The sequence below is a fragment of the Ostrea edulis genome, chromosome 6 (assembly GCF_947568905.1).
Source record: "Ostrea edulis chromosome 6, xbOstEdul1.1, whole genome shotgun sequence".
Taxonomy (NCBI): domain Eukaryota; kingdom Metazoa; phylum Mollusca; class Bivalvia; order Ostreida; family Ostreidae; genus Ostrea; species Ostrea edulis.
This window is the reverse complement of record NC_079169.1, coordinates 10,380,493-10,401,755: the sequence shown is the minus strand read 5'-3', so window position 1 is coordinate 10,401,755 and position 21,263 is coordinate 10,380,493. Positions and strand designations below refer to the sequence as shown.

Here is a 21,263-nt window from a genome sequence, read left to right as displayed (position 1 = left end):
TTCATAACAAATCTGAAAAGAATTGGAATGGTAGTTATCAAGAAGTAAAGAAATGTTCAATAGTGAACACATGACTCAGGTGACCTAAAAATATAATCTGATTTGTGATTTTTTTCTTTCATAAAAGTTCATAACTTACTACAGCATGCCACATTACTGCTAATTAAATCTGACACAGCTATATATGTAAGCAATTCACAAATAGCAATCCACAAGACAATCGATGTGGCATAACATCATCTGGTATATTTTGCTAGTTGCGACACATTTTATGCTTTGATAGGTGGATCAAGCACCACCACCCCCCCCCCCCCCCAAAGTGAAAATATATTTCATAATGAAACATCAAAATTTGCAATTACTTGGTATTTCCAACACTTGTTGTTCTAACAGAAATCAGACCTACCCTAACTAAGGATTTCATATTTTGTGAGGGTTCATTCCGTACAGAAAAGAAAGACTGTTCCTCATCGTCAAAGTCCTGAGTATCTCCGAGTTCAGCTGACCTGAATCATAAAATCACAGGATACACGTATATCCCCCCGCATTATCAAGACACCAAAATATATCAATACTAAATTGCAAAACTTTTAATACCAAGTTTTGAAAATATTCCTTTATATAGAATTAATATAGTCTTATTATGGGAGTGATAATTAGAATACATGGTACAGAAATCGTTTGTTAACTAGATATGGTGATGATGGATGATATGTAACCATGTCTTTCTCTGTAAACACATAATAACAGGCCCCAAAGCTATACACTGAGAACAGACTTAAGTCAATATTTCAAATCCAGCTAACTTTTGAACAGTCTGATTAAAACCACCCCCCTCCTCCTTACACTCGTCAGAGTCATCAAGGTCAGAGTGTAAGGAGGAGGGGGGTGGTTTTAATCAGACTGACTTTTAAAATAATTTTCATAAACAAATAAAATTTTCAATATTAGTTTGCATTTGAATTTTTATCAACCTGCAGTTTCAAACACCTGTGCTACATAACTCCTAAGATATAAGTAAACAAATTTTCGACTGAAGTCTATGCTCAGTTTATGGTCTTGGAGTCAGATCTAGACTTTAAATAAACAGGATGTGTTTGTGAAACACAAATGCCCCCGATAATGGCCAATTCCGAAGATGGCCAAGGTCACAAGGGCAAATATCTTGGTACCAGTAGAAAGATCTTGTCAAAAGAAATGCTCATGTACAATATGAAAGCTCTCATATTTACCATTTAGAAGTTATGAACAATGTAAAAAAATTTAAAGTAGGTCAAATGTCAAGGTCAAAAGGTTCAATACCAACAGAAAGATCTTGTAACAAGGAATACTCATGTGAAATATCAAAGCTCTATCTCTTACTGTTCAAGTTATTAGCAACGTTAAAGTTTTCAAAAAGTAGGTCAAATTCCAAGGTCAAGGTCACAGGGTCAAAAATGTTGGTACTCACAGAAAGGTCTTGTCACAAGGAATACTCATGTGCAATATCAAAGCTCTAACACTTACTGTTCAAAAGTTAATAGCAAGGTTAAAGTTTCAGACAGAATGACAGAATTACAGAATGACAGACAGGACAAAAACAATATGCTCCCCCGATCTTCGATCTCGGGGGCATAAAAAAGATGTTTAATTATGCGAGACATCAACATAGGGAGATAAAACACTGCATTATCTGGATGAACAGATGATAGGACCCTGACCATTATTCAGTATCTTAGGAACTCCTAATTATGTCTGTCTCAGTGCAAGTGATGACGCACTAGATAGCTGTATATTACACCCCAGGTGTCACCCCAGGTGTGGTGTTCATATCCTAGTGTTAATGACTTCATGAATCTATTAACAAATTCCCTGTGGAAATGTCACCGCCTCTTTCAATTCTCTAAAAATGGTCAATAAATGCAGCGATGTATACTGAAATATCAAAGTCAGGAATATAGCGAACGCTAAGAAAATTTGTTAAGCTTCCAAATTATACAATGAGCTACCATTAAACATAAAGTTATCACCATCTCTACCTGTTTTTAAGAAGAAATGTTGAAAAATTCATAATTACCTGTTGTTAATTTTAAATACATGTTCCTATATACATGTGTATGTATATATACATATAGTATATATCTTTTTATACCCCCTCCCTCTTTTCCCTCTTGTACTTCATGCACCTTTTCTTTACCATGAATATTGACTTCCACAATTATTTTAAATACTACTTTGTTATACATTGCATATGATCATGGAACCTATCATTTTATTCTTATTTTTGATTGTGCGTATTATTATGAGTATATTGTTTGTATTTCAGAAGGCCCCGGGGAAGAATAGTACCATGTACTAACCAGGCTACCTCCTCTAAATAAAGCATTATTATTCTTATTATTATCATTATTATTATTATACAACACATAACACTTGTCTTGGTACTATGTGTGGCACAATGGTATTGTGAAATCAAGAAACTAATAATTAAAGTACATGTACACTACTTGCTTAATAGTAAAAGTGCATCTTTAACTTATATAGTACTTGTAAGGTACTTAACTTATATCGCCAAAGTACGATGGTCTGACACGCCAAAGTGCAATGGTGTGACACGCCAAAATCCATTGGTTTGTAAACGACACAGTGTTTTGGTACTGACTGAACCAACCATGTGTTGTTTCACCAAAATATCAGTGCAAAATCCATGTACAAAAAATAAGAATAAGAACTTATTTCATTACCATCTAGTTGTGTTATTAAACACGAAATTTTCCAATGCGAAATCATATAGAATGTTTTGTATTATAGCACCCCCCCAGGAATTTAATACGTGTACGTCAAACTAATGATAATGAATTAAAGAATGTTTGAGCGAAGAAGAAAGTTCAACAACAAATGTACTTTGCCGTTCTCACTATCCTCAACAATGTAAATCTTGCCGTTGCTGTCGTCCATGTAACATTTCTTCAGTGTTATTTTGAAAGACGTTAAGAATGATGTCACAATGACGTGAGTCACAAACGTTACTGAACTCCGCATCATCGGACTTTGGCGTCACCATAGCACTTTAGCGTGACCATCGCACTTTGGAGTGACCATCGCACTTTAGAGTCTTACATATATGCAAAGCACATTGTACTTTCTTATAAACTACATATTCCTTATAAAGTACATGTATTGTGCTTACTTATAAAAGTCAATCTGTTTTTGCAAGTCTAGCACCTGTTTCTCATAAGCATCTATAATATCTAACAACCTGAAAAACAAGCACACAGTATTAGAGTGGTATGTCATATTGAAGTTACTTTAAAGAGTTATCAGAAAAGTTTACAATCCGGAATATCATTCCTTGTATTTGCAGTAATGAAGCATGATGTTGGACATATTACACAAAAGCTATCATCAAAAGTCTAAAATTTCATTTCTAAATAAAAAAAAAAATTAAAATTCACATCAATTTACATATATCATACATACAATTTACACACACCATTCATAACAAATGTTAAACAATTGTTGGTTCAGATATAAATCAAAATCAAATTTTTGCATACTGAAATTCTAGTTCTGATACAGTTCCTGGCTAAACCAAGTACACCCTGTGATTTGAAAACCGTTGACTTGTTAAATCACACTGAGCCACACATTAGAACAGGCTGATACAAAACACTCACTTTTCATCCATCACACTATGAGCCCGGGCAGTTCTTTTCTTAAATTCTTGAAACACTTGGCCCTGTCTGGAGGCCCGTTTATCTTCCTGGAATAATGTTTAAACAATAAAGAAATTTAAATCTAAATCAAAATTGATTAATTATTGAATGACAATAAATTCCTCACAATTTGTACTATTACAATGCCACCTTTGCTGAAATTTCTGTTAAGAGTTTGCATATCAAGGTATCTCTTCCTTAAGTTTGGAATGTTATGGATATTTAAAATATGCATGTGATTTTTAAATTTTACCTCCTCTGCCATTTTTTGCATTTTGGATTTTAGGCGCTCTATTTCCTTTTCCTGGGTGTGGCATTTCTGAGTCAGTTGTTTACACTTGGCATGCATAGCGTTCTTTGTGTTTACGAGTTTCTCCTCTTCCTCTGTCATAAATGAAGTCCTGGAAGAACCTTCTTCTTCCATCTCCTAACAACAACAAACAGGAATTGTACTCATCAAATAGGATGCAAACCACCACCACTATTGGATGCCTCTATCATACATTTAAAAAAAAAATTATGACTCCCCTCCTCCCCTCCATAATCTTTCATAAATAAGTCAGAATGAAAGATGATGTGATATCCTAAAATGTGTATTGGACAAACATCAATGGGAAAAATTGGTTGTCTCTAATTAAAGAAAGATCTTCCATAATTATTATTATCTAAGTGATTTACAGTAGCAGTATTCACCTGCACTCGAGCTCTTGAACTTTCTAGTAAAACTTGTAATTCTTTCATTCTTCCATGGTATTTTGAAGTTAGATTTGATTGCTTCTCCAAATCTTCCCTGAAAGCAAAATAATGGTGTTATTGACACAAGAGAGATAACTCTTGAAACAGCGCGAGATCAAACAATCTGTCTACACTCATTTTCTTTTTTACTTGCAAGCATGAACTTCAATCAATACATCAATGTACTGCATAAAAGAAGCATCACCACCCTTAACATGTCATTCTATAAACAGCCAGGTTCAGTATACATTTACTTCAGTTTATTGTTGGTGATGATCAGATCTTGTATTAGTGTCTGTCGATGGTCACAGTCAGCCACCAGTGATAAAACATTATCTCGCAGGGTTTTACTCATGGCCGTGTCCAAGCATACTGTTCTGCCTGAGAAGATTTGAAAACAAATCATAATTAATGGTATAAAATCATTTCACAATAAGCTACAAAAAAAATTTCCTTTCAGCAAACCTAAGAAAGTATACAGGTGTGAAGCCATTGCAGTTCATCCCCTTAAAATGTTCAAAATGAAATCTATTTTTCATATTTACATTCTATTTCATTTCTGTCGAAATTCTCAGCCATTGAATGAGATGCACTATATAATTATCAAGATTCATACACATTGTTCACAACTACATAAGGAAATATGAATATAATATTACAACAATTGGTAAAAACATTGGAAATGCAAATATATGCACAATAAGTACATCAAATTAAAATAACCATTTCGACCACAAATGGGATACATTTTTCACAGTGTAGCACAAGTTATTTCTTCTGAATACAGGGGGCACATAACACTATAGATGTCGAGAACTGTGGAAAATCACAAAAAATGGGACACATAAATATAATCAATGACTAAAATGATTGTACAGTCATCATTTATCAGTAATTACTCTTGATTTTTACAATTATTCCTTAGCTGGCACTTAATCATAATCAGAAATAGTAAATTCTCTATCCATTCCTTATAACGATGCAATGAACTGAGGACCACAATGATCAGGGCAAGAATGTCTTTAGTTTATCAGCAATTCTTCATTATCAGTTTTTTAATATGCAGCCAATGCATGTAATTATTAAGTCGTAATCATTTCACACTGTGGACAAAAATATGAACTTCAGGTGTCAATGAACAGAACATGTTAAATATATTGAATCCGTATTTCTAATGTAATTTTTCTGTTGAAATCTGTTTACTCAAATGCACACAAATATAATTATCAAGCAAGTAGCAATAGAGGAGAGAGGTATGGGGATCCCCCCCCCCCCCTTTGTGTTATTACATTTTATGAGCAAAGTTTGGTCAATAGGTTGCCCCCCCCCCCCCCCCCCCCCTTTGAATAGTAGTATTGGATTATACTCAAATTGAATGATCACCCCCCCCCCCAAGATTTAGGATTTAAAGCTTTGAGGTTTGTTATATTTGTTTGTTCTTGACAATTGTGAAGTCAACTTCTCTGATCCCCTACCCCCTGAAAAACGATGCTACATGCCTGATTACATTGTATATCTATACTACTGATGCTTTTATTTCCAGGTGTCTGCTAATTTGTTTTACAGATTACTCCTGAAATTCTTGGTGTAATTGTATCCTATAACTTGGACAGAATTAAACATTATAATACCCATCCCTTCAACTTGATGAAACGTAAATTCTAAAAAGTGTTCTCCATAAAATTGAAGAAACTAAAACCTTGTTATCATTAGACATATGATACAACCAGTTAAAACTTCAGCACATAATAAAATTTTTTGTACTGTAAGCTTTACTTTATCCTGTTTTTTAATACATGTACTACTTTATCTGAAGCTTAGGACCACATCGGTATGCAGACCCCCAACTTCTAGTGTAAGGACATGACTGCAAAAATGTAGGGCATTCATGACGCATTTGTAATTCAAAGAGTATTCTGATTCTGGGCACTGACTTGTTGATAAGAAATGTCAGATCTCCACAGAGACAGTATACCTGTCATGAGAGCTACGTCCGATGGATGTAACAGCTTGACTATCTGCAGTCCATGTTTTTTTAGCTTCTTGTTTACTTCAGTCCATTCGTCAACTTCATTCTAAGCAGAAATTAGAAAAAAATACAACTCTTTACTTAACATATACCAGCATGAACATGAAATTCATCAATAAAATATACGAAAAAGTAACCAAATTGAAAACTATGAATAAAGTCATCTTGTTCCTGATTACCCGATAATTTGTTGAGGTCATTGTGTTTGATGTATTCATACTCTCCTCATAAGTGACCTACAAATAAATGCATATAATTCAATGGTTATTTTCTGTTAGCAATTTCTTAGTAAATAAAATTAAAAATTAAGAAATGTTGTGAGTTAGATATGTTTTACTATCAGTGCTTCAATTCATGATTATAATTCATATATTAAATGCGGAACTCAATATTCAGTCCTAAAACAGCTTCAGGAACTTATCTGATACAATCTTTACCTTTATTTTTCACTATCAACATTTTACAGAATTTTGTTTCAAACCAATGTGATGCTTTTACCTACATCGTCAAAAATAGATCATGAAGTCTATAGTTCTCTGTTTTATAACAGTAGCACAATATCTATATCATTCAGTCTTTTCTTTTTCAGATTTTTAAAAACTGCCAGTCTGCAGGTTAAAATCTCTCAAACAATAAGGAAATTACAGGACTTTTCATTGTTATCATCAAATGTCAAATACTTGTCCAATCTCAATTTCCTCTTGAGCAAAAATTTTTCAACAATACTGAATTTCACAATTGCTGCTCAAGTCACTGTTTAGATCTAAAAGACACTGAGGTAATTAAACTTCTTGTTGCGCTTCATATGCAAAATCAATTCATTTTTAACTCCTAAACCATAGCAATAAGCATTATCCAGGGGTGGATCCAGGAATTGCAGTTACAGGGGCGCCACTTTATGAGACAGGGGGTCTGGGGGCCGCCTTGAGGCCCCCAGTGGGTCCAGGGGAAAGCCCTGGTGGGGGGCCCAGCCCCCAGAAGCTCCTGGATTTTACAGATTTTATAGGGCTTGAAATATGTCTCCTATTTAGTCATTTGTACTATTTTCTATTATTTCTAATAAGGTGAAATTAATAAAACGACGCAAATTTTAAGGGTTTTTGGAAAAAATTAAGTTCTCCCAATGAAGTAATTCAAGAAACTAAAAGATGTTGTCATTCATTTCTCCAGGAGTGGAAGAAATAATTGCTTCTTTTATCATTTAGTACATTTTTCTAAACAAGATACCATGATTTACCTTAAATTTGAAAATTTTAGGGGGGGGGGGGTAAGGGGGCTGAGTGCACCCCCCCCCCCCCCCTTAAATTCACCACCGTTATCCTAAACCATAGCAATAAGCATTATCCTAAACCATAGCAATAAGCATTATCCTAAACCATAGCAATAAGCATTATCCTAAACCATAGCAATAAGCATTATCCTAAACCATAGCAATAAGCATTATCCTAAACCATAGCAATAAGCATTATCCTATACCATAGCAATAAGCATTATCCTAAACCATAGCAATAAGCATTATCCTAAACCATAGCAATAAGCATTATCCTATACCATAGCAATAAGCATTATCCTAAACCATAGCAATAAGCATTATCCTAAACCATAGCAATAAGCATTATCCTATACCATAGCAATAAGCATTATCCTAAACCATAGCAATAAGCATTATCCTAAACCATAGCAATAAGCATTATCCTAAACCATAGCAATAAGCATTATCCTAAACCATAGCAATAAGCATTATCCTAAACCATAGCAATAAGCATTATCCTAAACCATAGCAATAAGCATTATCCTATATCATGGTTTACTTACTGGAGCTTGCAAATTTTGCAGAGCATTCTATTTCCTCAATTTGAAACCAATTATATTGAAATTTCGTTTTTTAATTATACTGTATAGTCAAAACCTTTCAGAAAATATCATTTATTTATCTTCTGCTTCTGCCTGATAATGGCCGCCATCAACAGCTTATTTGTCCTACTATGAATTGGGTGCACATGAAGATTGAAAGGTTAAAAACTGGCTAAAACAGAGAGTCCTAATTTTGGAGTTTAGTCACTGAGGCTTTGACGGCCCTTAGTCGACATTGTGGATGCAATCGCTACTGTGAAAGAGAATTCCATGATTTTAAATGGACAGAAGGAATGTTTCTGACAGCAAAACCTTTTCCAGCAAACTCATATCTGGGTTTTACAAGATGTCTCTCCTAACAGATCACAATCTTTCTTGTTTTCTCAACTGTCCCCTCTCCTCTAGATGTGATCTCCTTCTCAGATGTTGTAATATACACTCAATCAATTTCCCTGCCCGTTGGCAACATATCTTGCAGCTTGTCACTGGAAGTTTGGAACATCACCAGTCTCTCAATTTCATTCTGACAGTGTTCAAAATTGGTTTAAAACAAGATAACATAGACCTCATCGAATTGACATAAACCGCAACATTGAAAAAAAAAATCCAAAAAAAAAAACCCAAACCCATTTTCATTTACTTCTAATATACATCGAAAGCATATTTTCCTCCTTTCCTCATAACATTTATCAGACTTTTACTGACCATGTAAGGGATAACTTTATTGCTTTAAATCTAGAAAATATGCATAGACAATTTGGTCTATCTCAATTACAATTGGCATAGACCAGTGTCATTTGACAGACTCGGTTTATGGTTATAATTTCGAACACTGTTCTGATGGATCTCAGACTGCACTTGAGTATTCTACAAAGACCTTATATATGCTTTCTCCTTGAAAGATGCTGATGTTAAGGTTGCATTTCACAGTCAATGGCCTTGCTACAGATGTTATTTACATGTGATGCTCACTCCAACATGATTCTGAAGTAAAGGTGCATCCAAAGTATTCATCTCTATTCCCTGATGTTTAGGTGTGTCCCTGCTGTGTGTATTATATTGTTATCGGCTTGGTCATACTGCTCATTACACTAAGACTTATAATTTTATGACACCATATCACAAGATGGCGATTCTGATTCAAATACTTTGTTAAATTATTTGTTCCAATCGATTTGTTTGTCTATGATGATACTACCATGGTAGCTCAGTGAGTAAAGTATATTGGGTTAGTGACCAGCAGATGCTAAGTTCAAATCCTCCAGAATCTTTTCCTTCAAATTAACTAATACAAATTTTTGAAAATCATTTTTTGAAAATCCAAAATTGCATATTTTCTGTCTTTTCGACCATGTCGACATATGTACTTATTGCATATGATATATGCTTATTATCATATCTTTGATATTAAATAAATCATTTTGTGCTGATCTGAGAAAGTCTTTCAAGATATAGTGAGCCACTTTAACACATTGCATTTCTCTTGGTCAAAGGACATTTTCCAGGTGGTTTTCCAAGCAGCTAGGCTTTCAATTTTCAAAGTTTTTTTTTTGAAGGTTGTCAGAGTCTGATGAGATAGAAAAAAATGTTACTGTTTCATCTGTGAATAGACAGACAGTGGACTTAATTTCTGCAGACATTTTCATTGATGTAGGATAAGAACAATGATGGTCCTACTGCACATCCTTGGACTCTGACCCTATGTCAATGAAGGATGATCTCTTCCCATCCACTACAACTGACTGTGATTGATCTAGCCTTCTACTAATAAATTGATCTTTCCTGTGATAGTGTAGTGCTCTAAATTTCTATTACAAGGTTATGACTGACTTTGTCAAGGGCTAGAGGTACATTTATAACAGCACTGTGATTTTCCTCGGATAGCCTTAACTGAGCTGCGGACCTGGACCTGCTTGTGGAGTATCGTGGCTTTAACTCTGCAGCTTTGAGTGGAGAATGTTGTCACATTAAAAGGGTGCTGTCTGTTTGTTTGTGTTTCACATATTTGCCCAGACACATTTCATTCCACTCTGTTGACCTGTTTTCCTCTCTTGATGTGACAATGCTCTTCACATACTTCCATTAAGTTTGTCTTAGTTCTCTCTGTACCGTCTCAGGGATCGAAATTAACTTTTTTCACTACTAGCAAATTTTAGCAAGTAGATTATTTTCCAACTAGCAAAATTGAGCTTTTACTAGCATTTTTCAATCGATTGCTGTTTTACATGAATTAAGAAAACATGCATGTCTCTTTATTAAAATATAGGGAAAATCATTAAAAATCTCCTTTAAAGTGCAATAAGAAAAATAAGATTGTGAATTCTTTCATTTAAAATTTAATGAATTATCATACAACATACATGGTGCATGGTGAGGGTCATAGGGTACACTTGTGCGACGTACTCGCTGTCCAGAGATCTACCACCTATTTACAACATCATGTGGATTGAAATCTTGAAGACTGTTTGTGCCAATTCAAACTATATGTTCAAAACTTTTGGAAATTTCATCTAAAAAATTCTAGTAGAAAAGAAAACCCCGCGAACTCAGAAGTGTTTGACTATAGAATACAGAAGGACACCGCGTGAAACGGTGACACACTGTCATGTGTTGTTTCATGTAGACACGGACGAGATCAACATGCTTGCTATTTAAATCAGACGTCACTGAGACACCCGAAGTGTTCTTGAAGTAGGCCATCTTCGACATCACTGACTGAGATGACCTTGGCCTTAGTTATTTATTCGATCCACGTTTACTTTTTCAATACTTGTATATTGATTCTGTAAAGCGTTTCTATGCACAAGACAAAATTATTGTAAACTTCAAAGTACAGCCAATAAACCGAGGAAATCCGGGAAAAGATCGTTTTTTCTTCACTCGCAAAAAGTTGCGATTACTTGTGATTTTTTACTCGCAATTTCAATTTTTAACTCGCATTTAGCGAGTATTTCCCCTTAATTTCGTTGCCTGCGGCGTCTGTTTTAATTCTTTGAATTAAAAAATCAGCATCTGCAGATTTCATCTAGTAGACTAGTACAATCTATAGAGCCTATCCCAGCTTCATATCAGTCAGCAAATCTGACTAAGAGAGGGCTTGAAACTAACTTTTTATGTCAACAATCCAGTCGGACTGATAGGGTTTAATTTTAACCAGTCCACAGATAAATTTACCAGTCCACCAGGGTTTTCCAAAAATAATTAAACATAGTTTGTTTATGTTATTGAAATAAATGGGGTTTAACTCGATATGCCTCGCACAATATTGCAACGCTAATCAGGTTCATCTGATATCTCCAGAGGAATGCCAAAGGTTTGATAAGTTTTCCAAAATGACATTTTAGAATATTGACCAGTCCCATCGGACTAACTAAAAGAAATGTCAGTCAGTCCGCCGAGACTTTCAACCAGTCACGGACTGACTGGCATATAGATGTTAATTTTGAGCCCTGTAAGATATAGGGGTTATCTTTGCATTCCCCTTTATTTTTATTTCAGCTACTGCTTTACTATGCATAATAATCAGATTTTAGAGTAATTTGATGGATACAGTCATAAGCCATAATTATCACACACCTGCAAAATTTCCATCAAAAGACTCGCGCCATATTTACATCACAGAGCATAAACATGTACACCCGGTAATATGTACCTAGAGAGCAATTATCAGATTATTGCCTTAACGGTAGCACTGTCAACATATTCATACACTCAGCATCAATAAGCCCCTTTTTTCACATGTGAGGCGTTCGTGACCATTTTCTTTAAATATTTCGCGCTTTTGCAAGTCCATGCAAGTGTCATATTTGACTTATACTCCAAGTGTGAAGGATTTGTTCAGTATACGCATTCTGTTTATATGCAATTTTGCAGAAAATTAAAAGCATTCTAATCACACAATGCATTTTTTAAAAACTTATCAGAGTAAATTTTCAAAATCTTAAAGCTAGGCCTAATTTACCTTTCTTGACGTCGGACTGTCGGCCATATTGTTTACATATCTATGAGATATTAATTCGTACGTATAAAGACTGTATGCTTGTATTTGCATTTCAGATCAATTTTTTTATATAGTAGCACAGATATGTCTATCATAGTAGTAAGGGGACTTAGAACTTTGATTTTTTTAAAAATAGCTAAAAAATAAACATTATAGATAAGAGGAAAAATATCTAATATACGTACGAGGTAATTCCTACTTTCGTTTCCGTTTCGCCAGGACCCGTATTTTGTGTAAGTGTTGCCCAGCAGCGTATTTTGGGTTTATTTACACTCTATTTTTATTATCTATCATGAATCTTATTTTACAAATGAACAATACCTGACTTTAATGTATCTTAGGCACTAATGAAAAATGATTTTTAACTGACCCATCTGCATCAGGCCAAATAAAAATATGAATTATGTAGAAACTTGGACTTAAATCTGAGGTTTTACTCAAATTATGATTACTCAGATAAAAGAAAACTCAAACTTATGTATGAGATTTTGTTAAGAAATCCAAACCAGATTGTTCTGATAAATTGTTTGTTGCAGTTTACAATACAAACAAAATTGGTCTGAGTTTTGTTAATATACTACAAGCAAAATGTCTATTGTCTGTTTGTTGGGTGTAAACTATTCGCATTTTCATTTTCTCAAGAACCACTGGAGTAATATTTTAACAAATCTTCCTGCATTCATGTATATTTAAAATAATCCTCGAGTAGACAGGCTAGGAACACTAGAGAGGGATGATGACGTGAGAAGATCTCGCTATAGGGGAAGTGTTCCCAACCTGGTAAAGGATTATTTGTCCTTCATAACTACCCTTGTAAGACAGGATTCTGCCATGTGTGAAAGCTTATCTCACATAGTTTCAACCTCATCTATTATGACATCATAAATATTGACAAGTAAACATGGTAATAATGTCTCTATATGATCTTTATTAACATGTTTCAATTTATGACTGTGTATTAATTATACTGATTTAATTCATACCCATGGGATAATGGAAATTTCACCCTCAGGATTGATTCGAATGTTGTGGTTGGTCAAGACTTGTTCCTCTGAATATTCAACCCTGAGGATGAGATTTCTGTAATCCCATGGATGATGGATAATCATGAAGGATTCTGATATTTTTCAAAGACAGGTCTTAGAAAAAGTGAAATAGGTGTTTAGAAAATCCCATTACCTTCTCCCTCTCGGTGTTCAAATATTAAACAATTATACTTTAATAATAACATGAAAAGTGTTTATAAGAATGCTGCTTGCTAGAACATTCATTTTATTCACATCCACATGTGACACAATAGTATAACACACCTTTCTTAATCAGTGACATAATCCACGTAAACCTGCAATAAAGCATAGTGTGCACACCTTTGAACTACATGTATGTGACACTGTACTTATTGTCCTAGTGAGCAGTAGAATGTTTCAAACAGCACAGGCTGCCTAATTATACGATCTAACAGCACAGGCTGCCTAATTATACGACCTACCCACATGGCTGCCTAATTATACGACCTACCCACATGGCTGCCTAATTATACGACCTAACAGCAAAGGCTGTCTAATTATATGACCTAACAGCACAGACTGCCTAATTATACGACCTAACAGCACAGGCTGCCTAATTATACGACCTAACAGCACAGGCTGCCTAATAATAGACCTAACAGCACAGGCTGCCTAATTATATGACCTAACAGCACAGGCTTCCTAATTATACGACCTAACAGCTCAGGCTGCCTAATTATACGATCTAACAGCACAGGCTGCCTAATCATAGACCTAACGGCACAGGCTGCCTAATTTCAGTTTTTTGTTGAAGTGTTTTACACATCGTGGGTCTCTTTACTATCCTCAACAGTTTCCACAAAATCAAATTGTCGAATATATTTTCTGCGGCATTTTGCTCATGGCCACCTCCATCTTCTTCAATTAAACTCCCACTCTTCTCTGCATTTATTCCCATGCATGCATACGTTAAATACCAAGGATGTTGCGATACCAAGCTAAATTTTCATGTTATCGAAAGACGTCATTTCATTCACGGTCATGTGTGAAAGGTTAAATAACATGACCTCAAATGCAATGCTGTCAGATCCTTTTCCAGTGTAATGGTTAGAAAAGATCTGATTTTAATTAGATTGGAAATTTCTTTGAAAATCTAAAGATTTGAATCATAAGTGCATATTATAATTATTAAAATTGAAATACAATCCTGAAGTCTGCTTATTTACATGAAGACCCCAGGGGTCATTGTGGGGTTTTAATGGAAATTTTAAGTTTTATATTGAAAAGATAACTGCTTGAACCTGCAGGCCTCCTCTTAATTTACTTTGATTGGTGATTGCAGTTACAGAGTAGCAGTGGCCTCAGTTGTTTTGTGTTAATTAGGAAAGGATAGGTAGAACTCTAATCACATGATTGAAGTACACTAAGACAGAGACTCCTCTTCATGTCGGGTGCATTGTGATGAGGTTCACAGTGATTGGAATCGCAAACCAGAGTATAATAGAAAATCACTACAACACGATTTTTTTCTGTTTTCCTTGTATTTCAATCTCCGCTAATTCATTTTTGATTGTGATGAAACATTCATTCAAAATTTGATTTGTGTATTAAGTAGTTCTTTTGAATTTTAAAATATTTTAAAATGTCTTGAGCTTTGAAGGTACTGTTTTATTATATGAGTATTATGATGCCTATAGATAAAATGTGGTTCTAGCAGTAAGAGTACACAAAGTTCATTGTCACCTAGTTCAATATTGAGGTCAGCTTCTGTATTTCATATAGCCATTATCATTCTTAAAAGTACATAGAAATATTTTATCTAATTTTGAAAAATATTCATTTACACATTCTTTCATAAATCAAAAACTGATAAATGTGTCTACACATGTAACAATAGTGAAAATATTAAATAGGGTTTTACTTTTTAAATTTTTTATGTATCATTGACTTTATTTTTGTTTAAATCACAAAACCTGAAAAACGTTTAATGGGGGACCATGCTTTAATGTTAATTTCAGGGAATGTAACTCATCTAGGATCATGACTCCTCACCTCACATGATCAATTTGTATTGGGGGGTTTCCTGTACCAAGATTTGACTAAGGATGAGAACAATCCATTGACAAATATTTTTTTTTTATGCTGGTGTTCATCCCGACCTTAAGTAATGCATAACAGATATATGAATATATATATATTTCAATACTGTGGAATCATTAGAATTCGTGGTTGCTCAATTTTCGTGAATTTTGTGGGTACCCCTCACCCACGAATTTACATCAACGAATAAAGACAAAGCAAACATTCCAGATTTATCTTTCTTACAAATATATAAATTGACGAAATTACGTCCCCACGAACCCATAAAAATTCAGCGATCCATGAAAATTGGCCCATGAATTTAAATGATTTTACAGTAACTGAATATTTTATAAGATGACATACTACACACACACACACACACACACACACACACACACACACACACATATATATATATGTCTGATACAAAAATGGAAATTATTGATTGCAGAAAGGTGTGTAAAACTGCCAGGTATATGATATTAGTGTAGCAATGTGTTAATGATGATGATGTAAGCACCTATTTGTCTGTGTGTGGTATACAAAACAAGCTCTTTCTTGTCAATAACATTATATGACTGCGATGCAGTGTTAAACTTATTTGGATAAGGCTTTGGAAAGGTAATCACTTCATGTACAATTTTGAAAATATTCTTATTCCCATTAGTATACACACTAACATCTGTTCAGATTGTTATATCTTATTCTACATTTGTTTCTTCATAGGAGTGATAATGTCTAATGACATTGTAGCCACTTGGCAGGTGGCCTTACCTGACGGTGTTCATAACATTGAGTTTGAACATGGGACAACATCTGGCAAAAGAATCATAAGAGTTGATGGCAAAGTAAGAAATCTTCATCTGTATCATCTTGTATGTAATACTGTGTAGCGGGTTTCTTGGTGATAGATTTGGCTTGTTTTAGCGGTTAGGTACTAAGCTGACAAATTTCACTTGCCAATTATGCACCCCATTGCGACTTCATTATTTGCAAGAGAGATAACTCTTCATTGTCCGCTAAAATTCATCCCGCTAAAATTGTTAGTTTTCTTTTAATTGAGCCAGGAAATCGCCAAATTGTAGACCCTTGGAAATAACTCGCTATACGGTTTTATGAAACCTTTAGCTGGAAAACAGTATGCAATTAATATTCAAACTAAGAATGTCCGAGTTGAAATAAAAATATCACAATAATTCAAATCATTGGATATTTTATATGCTTTGTTTGTTATTTTGAACTCGATGATGCCGAGAAAAAACTTTTAAATATCCAGGGGTTCAAGATATTGAGGTTAAAATACTAAAGAAAATTGAAGTTGGGACTTTAATTGATCCATCTGACTTCGACATATCCATGGTATTCGAGATATCGATGTTCGAGATACCAAAGTTTGACTATATATAATTGTGGATCATGGCATATTTTCTGTTATGTTCAAATAATGGGTGAATAAAGTATTTTTGATATTTTAAAGACATATTTATTAAAATTAAAAAAACCCACCTGTTTAGTGGTAGTAGTGAATACTGTGTATTTGAATATCATGTATGATTCCAGGAAATCTTCCGGGTAGACTGGATGTTTAAGTTGGTTGGCAAAGAACATTTTCAGATAGGACACAGCAAGGCCAAATGTACAATCACAATAGATGCAGTCAGCGGCTTTGCATATGAGTACACTTTGGAAGTCAATGGGAAAAGTTTGAACAAGTTTCGGGAAAATCAGAGTAAAGTCCAGAAAGCATGGGTGCTCACCATCGCAGGGAATCCCATCCGAGTGTGTCTGGGTAAGTTCAAGGATGGAATGACACATGTCATTTTTTTTATTCTCAAAAAGTATTATCATCATAGCCTTGTCATGTCTGCCCACTCTCAGTATGGTGATCATGTGGACTACCCCTATCAATTGAATATAGTATACACAATCCAAGCATTTTGTGACAGTGCATGTGATCCAAGCATTTTGTGACAGTGCATGTGATCCAAGCATTTTGTGACAGTGCATGTGGTCCAAGCATTTTGTGACAGTGCATGTGATCCAAGCATTTTGTGACAGTGCATGTGATCCAAGCATTTTGTGACAGTGCATGTGATCCAAGTGTTTTGTGACAGTGCATGTGATCCAAGTGTTTTCGACAGAATACCGGGATCAGGGACATCAAGTGCTTATGAATATTATAACCAAAACTTTGTTTCAAGGGTTAAAAAATCCTTAGTTCACCTATTACTGTGCATCAGTACATGCCCTTCTGTAAAAATAAGAAAATAATCATGTGCATCTTTTACAGAAAAAGATACTTTGGATGTTTGGGTCAATGGAGACAAAAAGGATACCTTTGTGAGTACTTCTTCCTGTATTTAGGTTTTTATTTGTTTGTTTGGGCACTAATTTATCATCAATTAAGATTATATTAAATGCCTTGATTTATATGGAAGTCAGCAAATCATGGAATGATAGCAATCATTTAGAGAATAAAATTGTGAGCAGTGAAAAAGAATGATTGTAGCAGTGTTTGATGTGTATGTGAATTTTTGAGAGTAATAAGTGATGTTTCACATTTGGGAATTTCAGGGGGAGTTTGGTGAGGAAGGAACGGAGACTCATTTTGAAATTGGCGCTCACTCTGCTCACATAACGGCCATCAGTAGCGGAAGGAGAAGAGACGGAATCCTACATAAACTTTTCGTGGATGACACAGAAATCCCAGAATGCAATGAATGACCTCTCCCTCTGGATGTGATATAGCTGTGTATTTATACTTTCATTCCACACTCTTTTCGTCTCTTGAAGCAGATCTTGTTTTGAGTATACTTTGCCTTATGATTTAATTACAAAATGTTTGTCCGTCCATCTGTAGCTGTATTAGTTTGTGTTATTATAATTTCAATACAGTCTACAAGTAAATAAAATTTGTGTCTCAATAATTTTTTTGTGTGTAAATGAAATGTGTTTTAACTTCTTTAAAGTATATTACATGTTCTGTTTTGAATTTAAAAAAAAATGGAATTACATGTACATTTTAAAGCAATTTTTTTCTTAATTATTGAATTATTGAATGGATATATTATATATATTTAATTTTTTAATTGATTTGGTTGATGTGTGAAGAAATTACTCTGATAGTAAACAGGAAGATATGAAAATGTAATTTTTCATGCTTTATTGTTTTTTACTTTGATATTTGCTCAGTCAGTCAGAAGGTGTCATAATATGATAAATACACTGCAATTTTTAGCAATGTCTGAAAACTCACAAAATGTACTGCCTCAAAATCATGTAAACCATTACAAATGGCAAAGTGTTTCTGCCATGGAAGACAATGTTGGCTTTTTTATCAAGTCACAATATTTGACTCTAGATTCTAGCTGTTGCCATTTTCAATCATCTTTCTTGAAAAAAGGAGATGGGGGAAAAAAAACCCAAAACACAGTAATCAGTAGATTTCTGATTTATTTGAGGGGGGAAAAAAAATGAAAATGAACATGTTTCGATGATACAGATGATGCAATACAGTAGATTTTCCCTGTACACTACAATTTCCTCAAATCATATGCAGTTGTACATGTATTGGGTTGTTTTTGCTCGTTGGAAATGTTGGCATTTTGGTGGATGGAAATTTGCTAAAAAATGATAGTGCCAAAATTTCCATTCATATAAATGATACACTTTCAAAATGAAATCGTGGCAAGTAATAGAGCACCAAAATGTCAATGTACTTTTTCGGCAAAAAATCTCCCAAATTTTCCCGACGTCAAAATTATCTAATATATGGTATATTGTGACAAACCCAGTGTTGATGTTTTTTTACCCTATGTACCTACGTTGTGAAACTTACGTAAGCCAAATGAAGCACTCTGACAGGAATACTTAATACCTCATAATTCTGCTTGTTTGAGTTTTTAATATGGCTCTGTTATCATGCTTTGGTGTTTATTCTGTATTGACATAATCAGATTCACTTTGAACAGTATTGCTAATTCCAATATCCCTATTCCCTAGATATCACCAACAAAAATTGGGAAATGCAGATTTCAATATCCCTATTCCCTAGATATCACCAACAAAAATTGGGAAATGCAGATTTCAATATCCCTCATTTGCAAATTTTGAATTTCAGATAAATTCAAGTAAACGGGGAGGGGGAAAACACAAATGAGAATTGAGAACTACCATCGTACAATGATATAGTACTGGGATATTTTAAGATTTTGAAAAAAGGAATTTCATTTATAGTGTGTACTTTCAAAAAGTTGAAGAAGAAAAAGGTGTATGTTTGAAAAATTTGTGTAAAAAGCAATGAGATTTGCAAAAGAAACCCTGGGATGAATAGCTAGTGTTAATGGTTGCAGAAATGCCATCTATTTATTAAAAAGATATCCCACTTTGAATGCTATAAATTTCTCAGGAGAAAGCTGTACAACAGTAGTATCATTAGTGTAGTAGATCTAGATGTATAAATAATCCTGTATTCAACACTTTGTAAATCAATAATCATTCCCTTCATCTTCTTTAGCAGTATGTGCCATATTGTATGAAGGTCCTTCTTTATTATAAATTACGAGAGTGTATTTGCAATACTATGTTTAAGAAGATTGCTTTATTACTTCAAGTTCCCTCTTGGAATGCTTATCTCGTAACATATAAATTATGACAGGAAATGAACTTACACTTTCAAATGTTTTCTATATCCGTATTCTTTGAACTTAGAAATTTATTCTGTCTCTTTTATAAAAATTATTGTGTAATTAAATATTGTTAGAGAGATTACATTCAAAATCAGGCACTGCCAATAGCAAAGATAACACATGAAATGTCAGTTTTCTTGCTCTGGAGATTTGTACGATTACAATGTATTTCAGCAGTGGTAATGATGTGTTCCTGTCATAAATGTATTGGTTGTAATTTTGTAAACATTCCAACAAATTTTAGAACAATAACAAGAGTTATCTGCACTTTAAAACGATCATTAAAATCATCAAATTGGTCCTGTTTAACAATCAGTTATATATCATTTATATGTAGATAATTCCAAGTATTGCTGATCTTGAAAATTTCTTCCCCATTATTTATTGGGCAGTCTCACAAGAACAAATGGAAATGCTGAAAGTAAGAGTTCTCCCCCTTGCACAGTCCCTGACTCTTGTTTTTACTGTGAAATCGCGTAACAGATAAGGAAACTGAGCAGAAACTTGAATATACAACTGTTTAGATGTAGTTGATTGTTTTGAGTGTATTTTTTCTAAATAAAATGAATTCTTCAATTCCTTTCTCGTTTCCGGATTTGTTATCAGAATTATGAATTCACCTCTGCTCGTGTTGAGCTGTCAACTTTTGAAGTTGTTTGTATATCACTTAAATTTTGCAGTACTTTATTTCCGTGATCTTGCTCTGTTGTATATTTCTTTATGAGCATTTAATTTTTTTAGCTAGCATACTTGATTTTGATAAAATCCCAAATGAATCGAACCATGCTGGGTGTACCCTGCGATGTGCTAAGAATCGAGTAACCCAGCTATAGTAGTGATAAATATGTTGACTGCCTATTGTATAGACATATATTTATTTGGCATATAAAAAGGCCAACACTTTTACAAATCATGTTTAATTCATCAGCGTTTCTGAATGAAAAGCATTGTCTTTGAATAAGCTACTCTCAATACTACCGTCTCCAAGGACACCGTCATAATCACGTGTGTCATCGGTCATCGCCGGTTTACCCCAAGTGCAATGGATCATTAGAATCATGTATGCTATATCACTCAACATTGTATAGTTTATGCCTGCTGTAATCTTATTACTGACTTAAGGTGATTGAATTTTAGTGCATATAAATTTTTCTCGCGTAGAGAAATAATCGC

At 34.2% G+C, this 21,263-nt stretch overlaps 2 protein-coding genes across 4 annotated transcripts in view; one reads left to right on the top strand and one right to left on the bottom strand.

The window, feature by feature from the left end:
- LOC125645990 (centrosomal protein of 70 kDa-like) overlaps window positions 1–12,320 on the bottom strand; it is a 48,244-nt gene extending 35,924 nt beyond the window's left edge. Inside the window, exons 1-9 of one of the 2 annotated variants that reach the window (XM_048872073.2) lie at window positions 12,275–12,320; window positions 6,639–6,695; window positions 6,406–6,505; window positions 4,685–4,811; window positions 4,389–4,485; window positions 3,949–4,122; window positions 3,657–3,742; window positions 3,170–3,238; window positions 407–506 (exon numbers count right to left, since the gene is read on the bottom strand). In XM_048872073.2, coding sequence (XP_048728030.2) covers window positions 407–506; window positions 3,170–3,238; window positions 3,657–3,742; window positions 3,949–4,122; window positions 4,389–4,485; window positions 4,685–4,811; window positions 6,406–6,505; window positions 6,639–6,695; window positions 12,275–12,301 — 837 coding nt within the window. In that variant the 5' untranslated portion in view covers window positions 12,302–12,320. The remainder of the gene's footprint in view (window positions 1–406; window positions 507–3,169; window positions 3,239–3,656; window positions 3,743–3,948; window positions 4,123–4,388; window positions 4,486–4,684; window positions 4,812–6,405; window positions 6,506–6,638; window positions 6,696–12,274) is intronic. The other variant, XM_056141524.1, reaches the window with a different exon arrangement.
- Window positions 12,321–12,512: 192 nt separating this feature from the next.
- LOC125646120 (fas apoptotic inhibitory molecule 1-like) lies at window positions 12,513–20,670 on the top strand. 2 transcript variants are annotated; one of them, XM_048872275.2, is made up of 5 exons: window positions 12,513–12,546; window positions 16,129–16,250; window positions 16,963–17,191; window positions 17,693–17,742; window positions 17,977–20,670. In XM_048872275.2, the coding sequence occupies exons 2-5, from the start codon at window positions 16,137–16,139 to the stop codon at window positions 18,124–18,126; spliced, it is 543 nt and encodes a 180-aa protein (XP_048728232.1). In that variant the 5' UTR covers window positions 12,513–12,546; window positions 16,129–16,136; the 3' UTR covers window positions 18,127–20,670. The 2 variants fall into 2 exon arrangements, with proteins under 2 accessions (XP_048728232.1, XP_048728233.1); XM_048872276.2 differs by lacking the exon at window positions 12,513–12,546 and adding an exon at window positions 12,960–13,093.
- The last annotated feature ends 593 nt before the right edge of the window (window positions 20,671–21,263 follow it).

Bases quoted from the DNA above. Each gene is read 5' to 3' on its own strand.
- LOC125646120 (XM_048872275.2), top strand. From the start codon at position 16,137: ATGTCTAATGACATTGTAGCCACTTGGCAGGTGGCCTTACCTGACGGT. The intron at 16,251-16,962 runs GTAAGAAATCTT...GTATGATTCCAG, and splicing joins TCATAAGAGTTGATGGCAAA to GAAATCTTCCGGGTAGACTG. The intron at 17,192-17,692 runs GTAAGTTCAAGG...CATCTTTTACAG, and splicing joins TCCCATCCGAGTGTGTCTGG to AAAAAGATACTTTGGATGTT.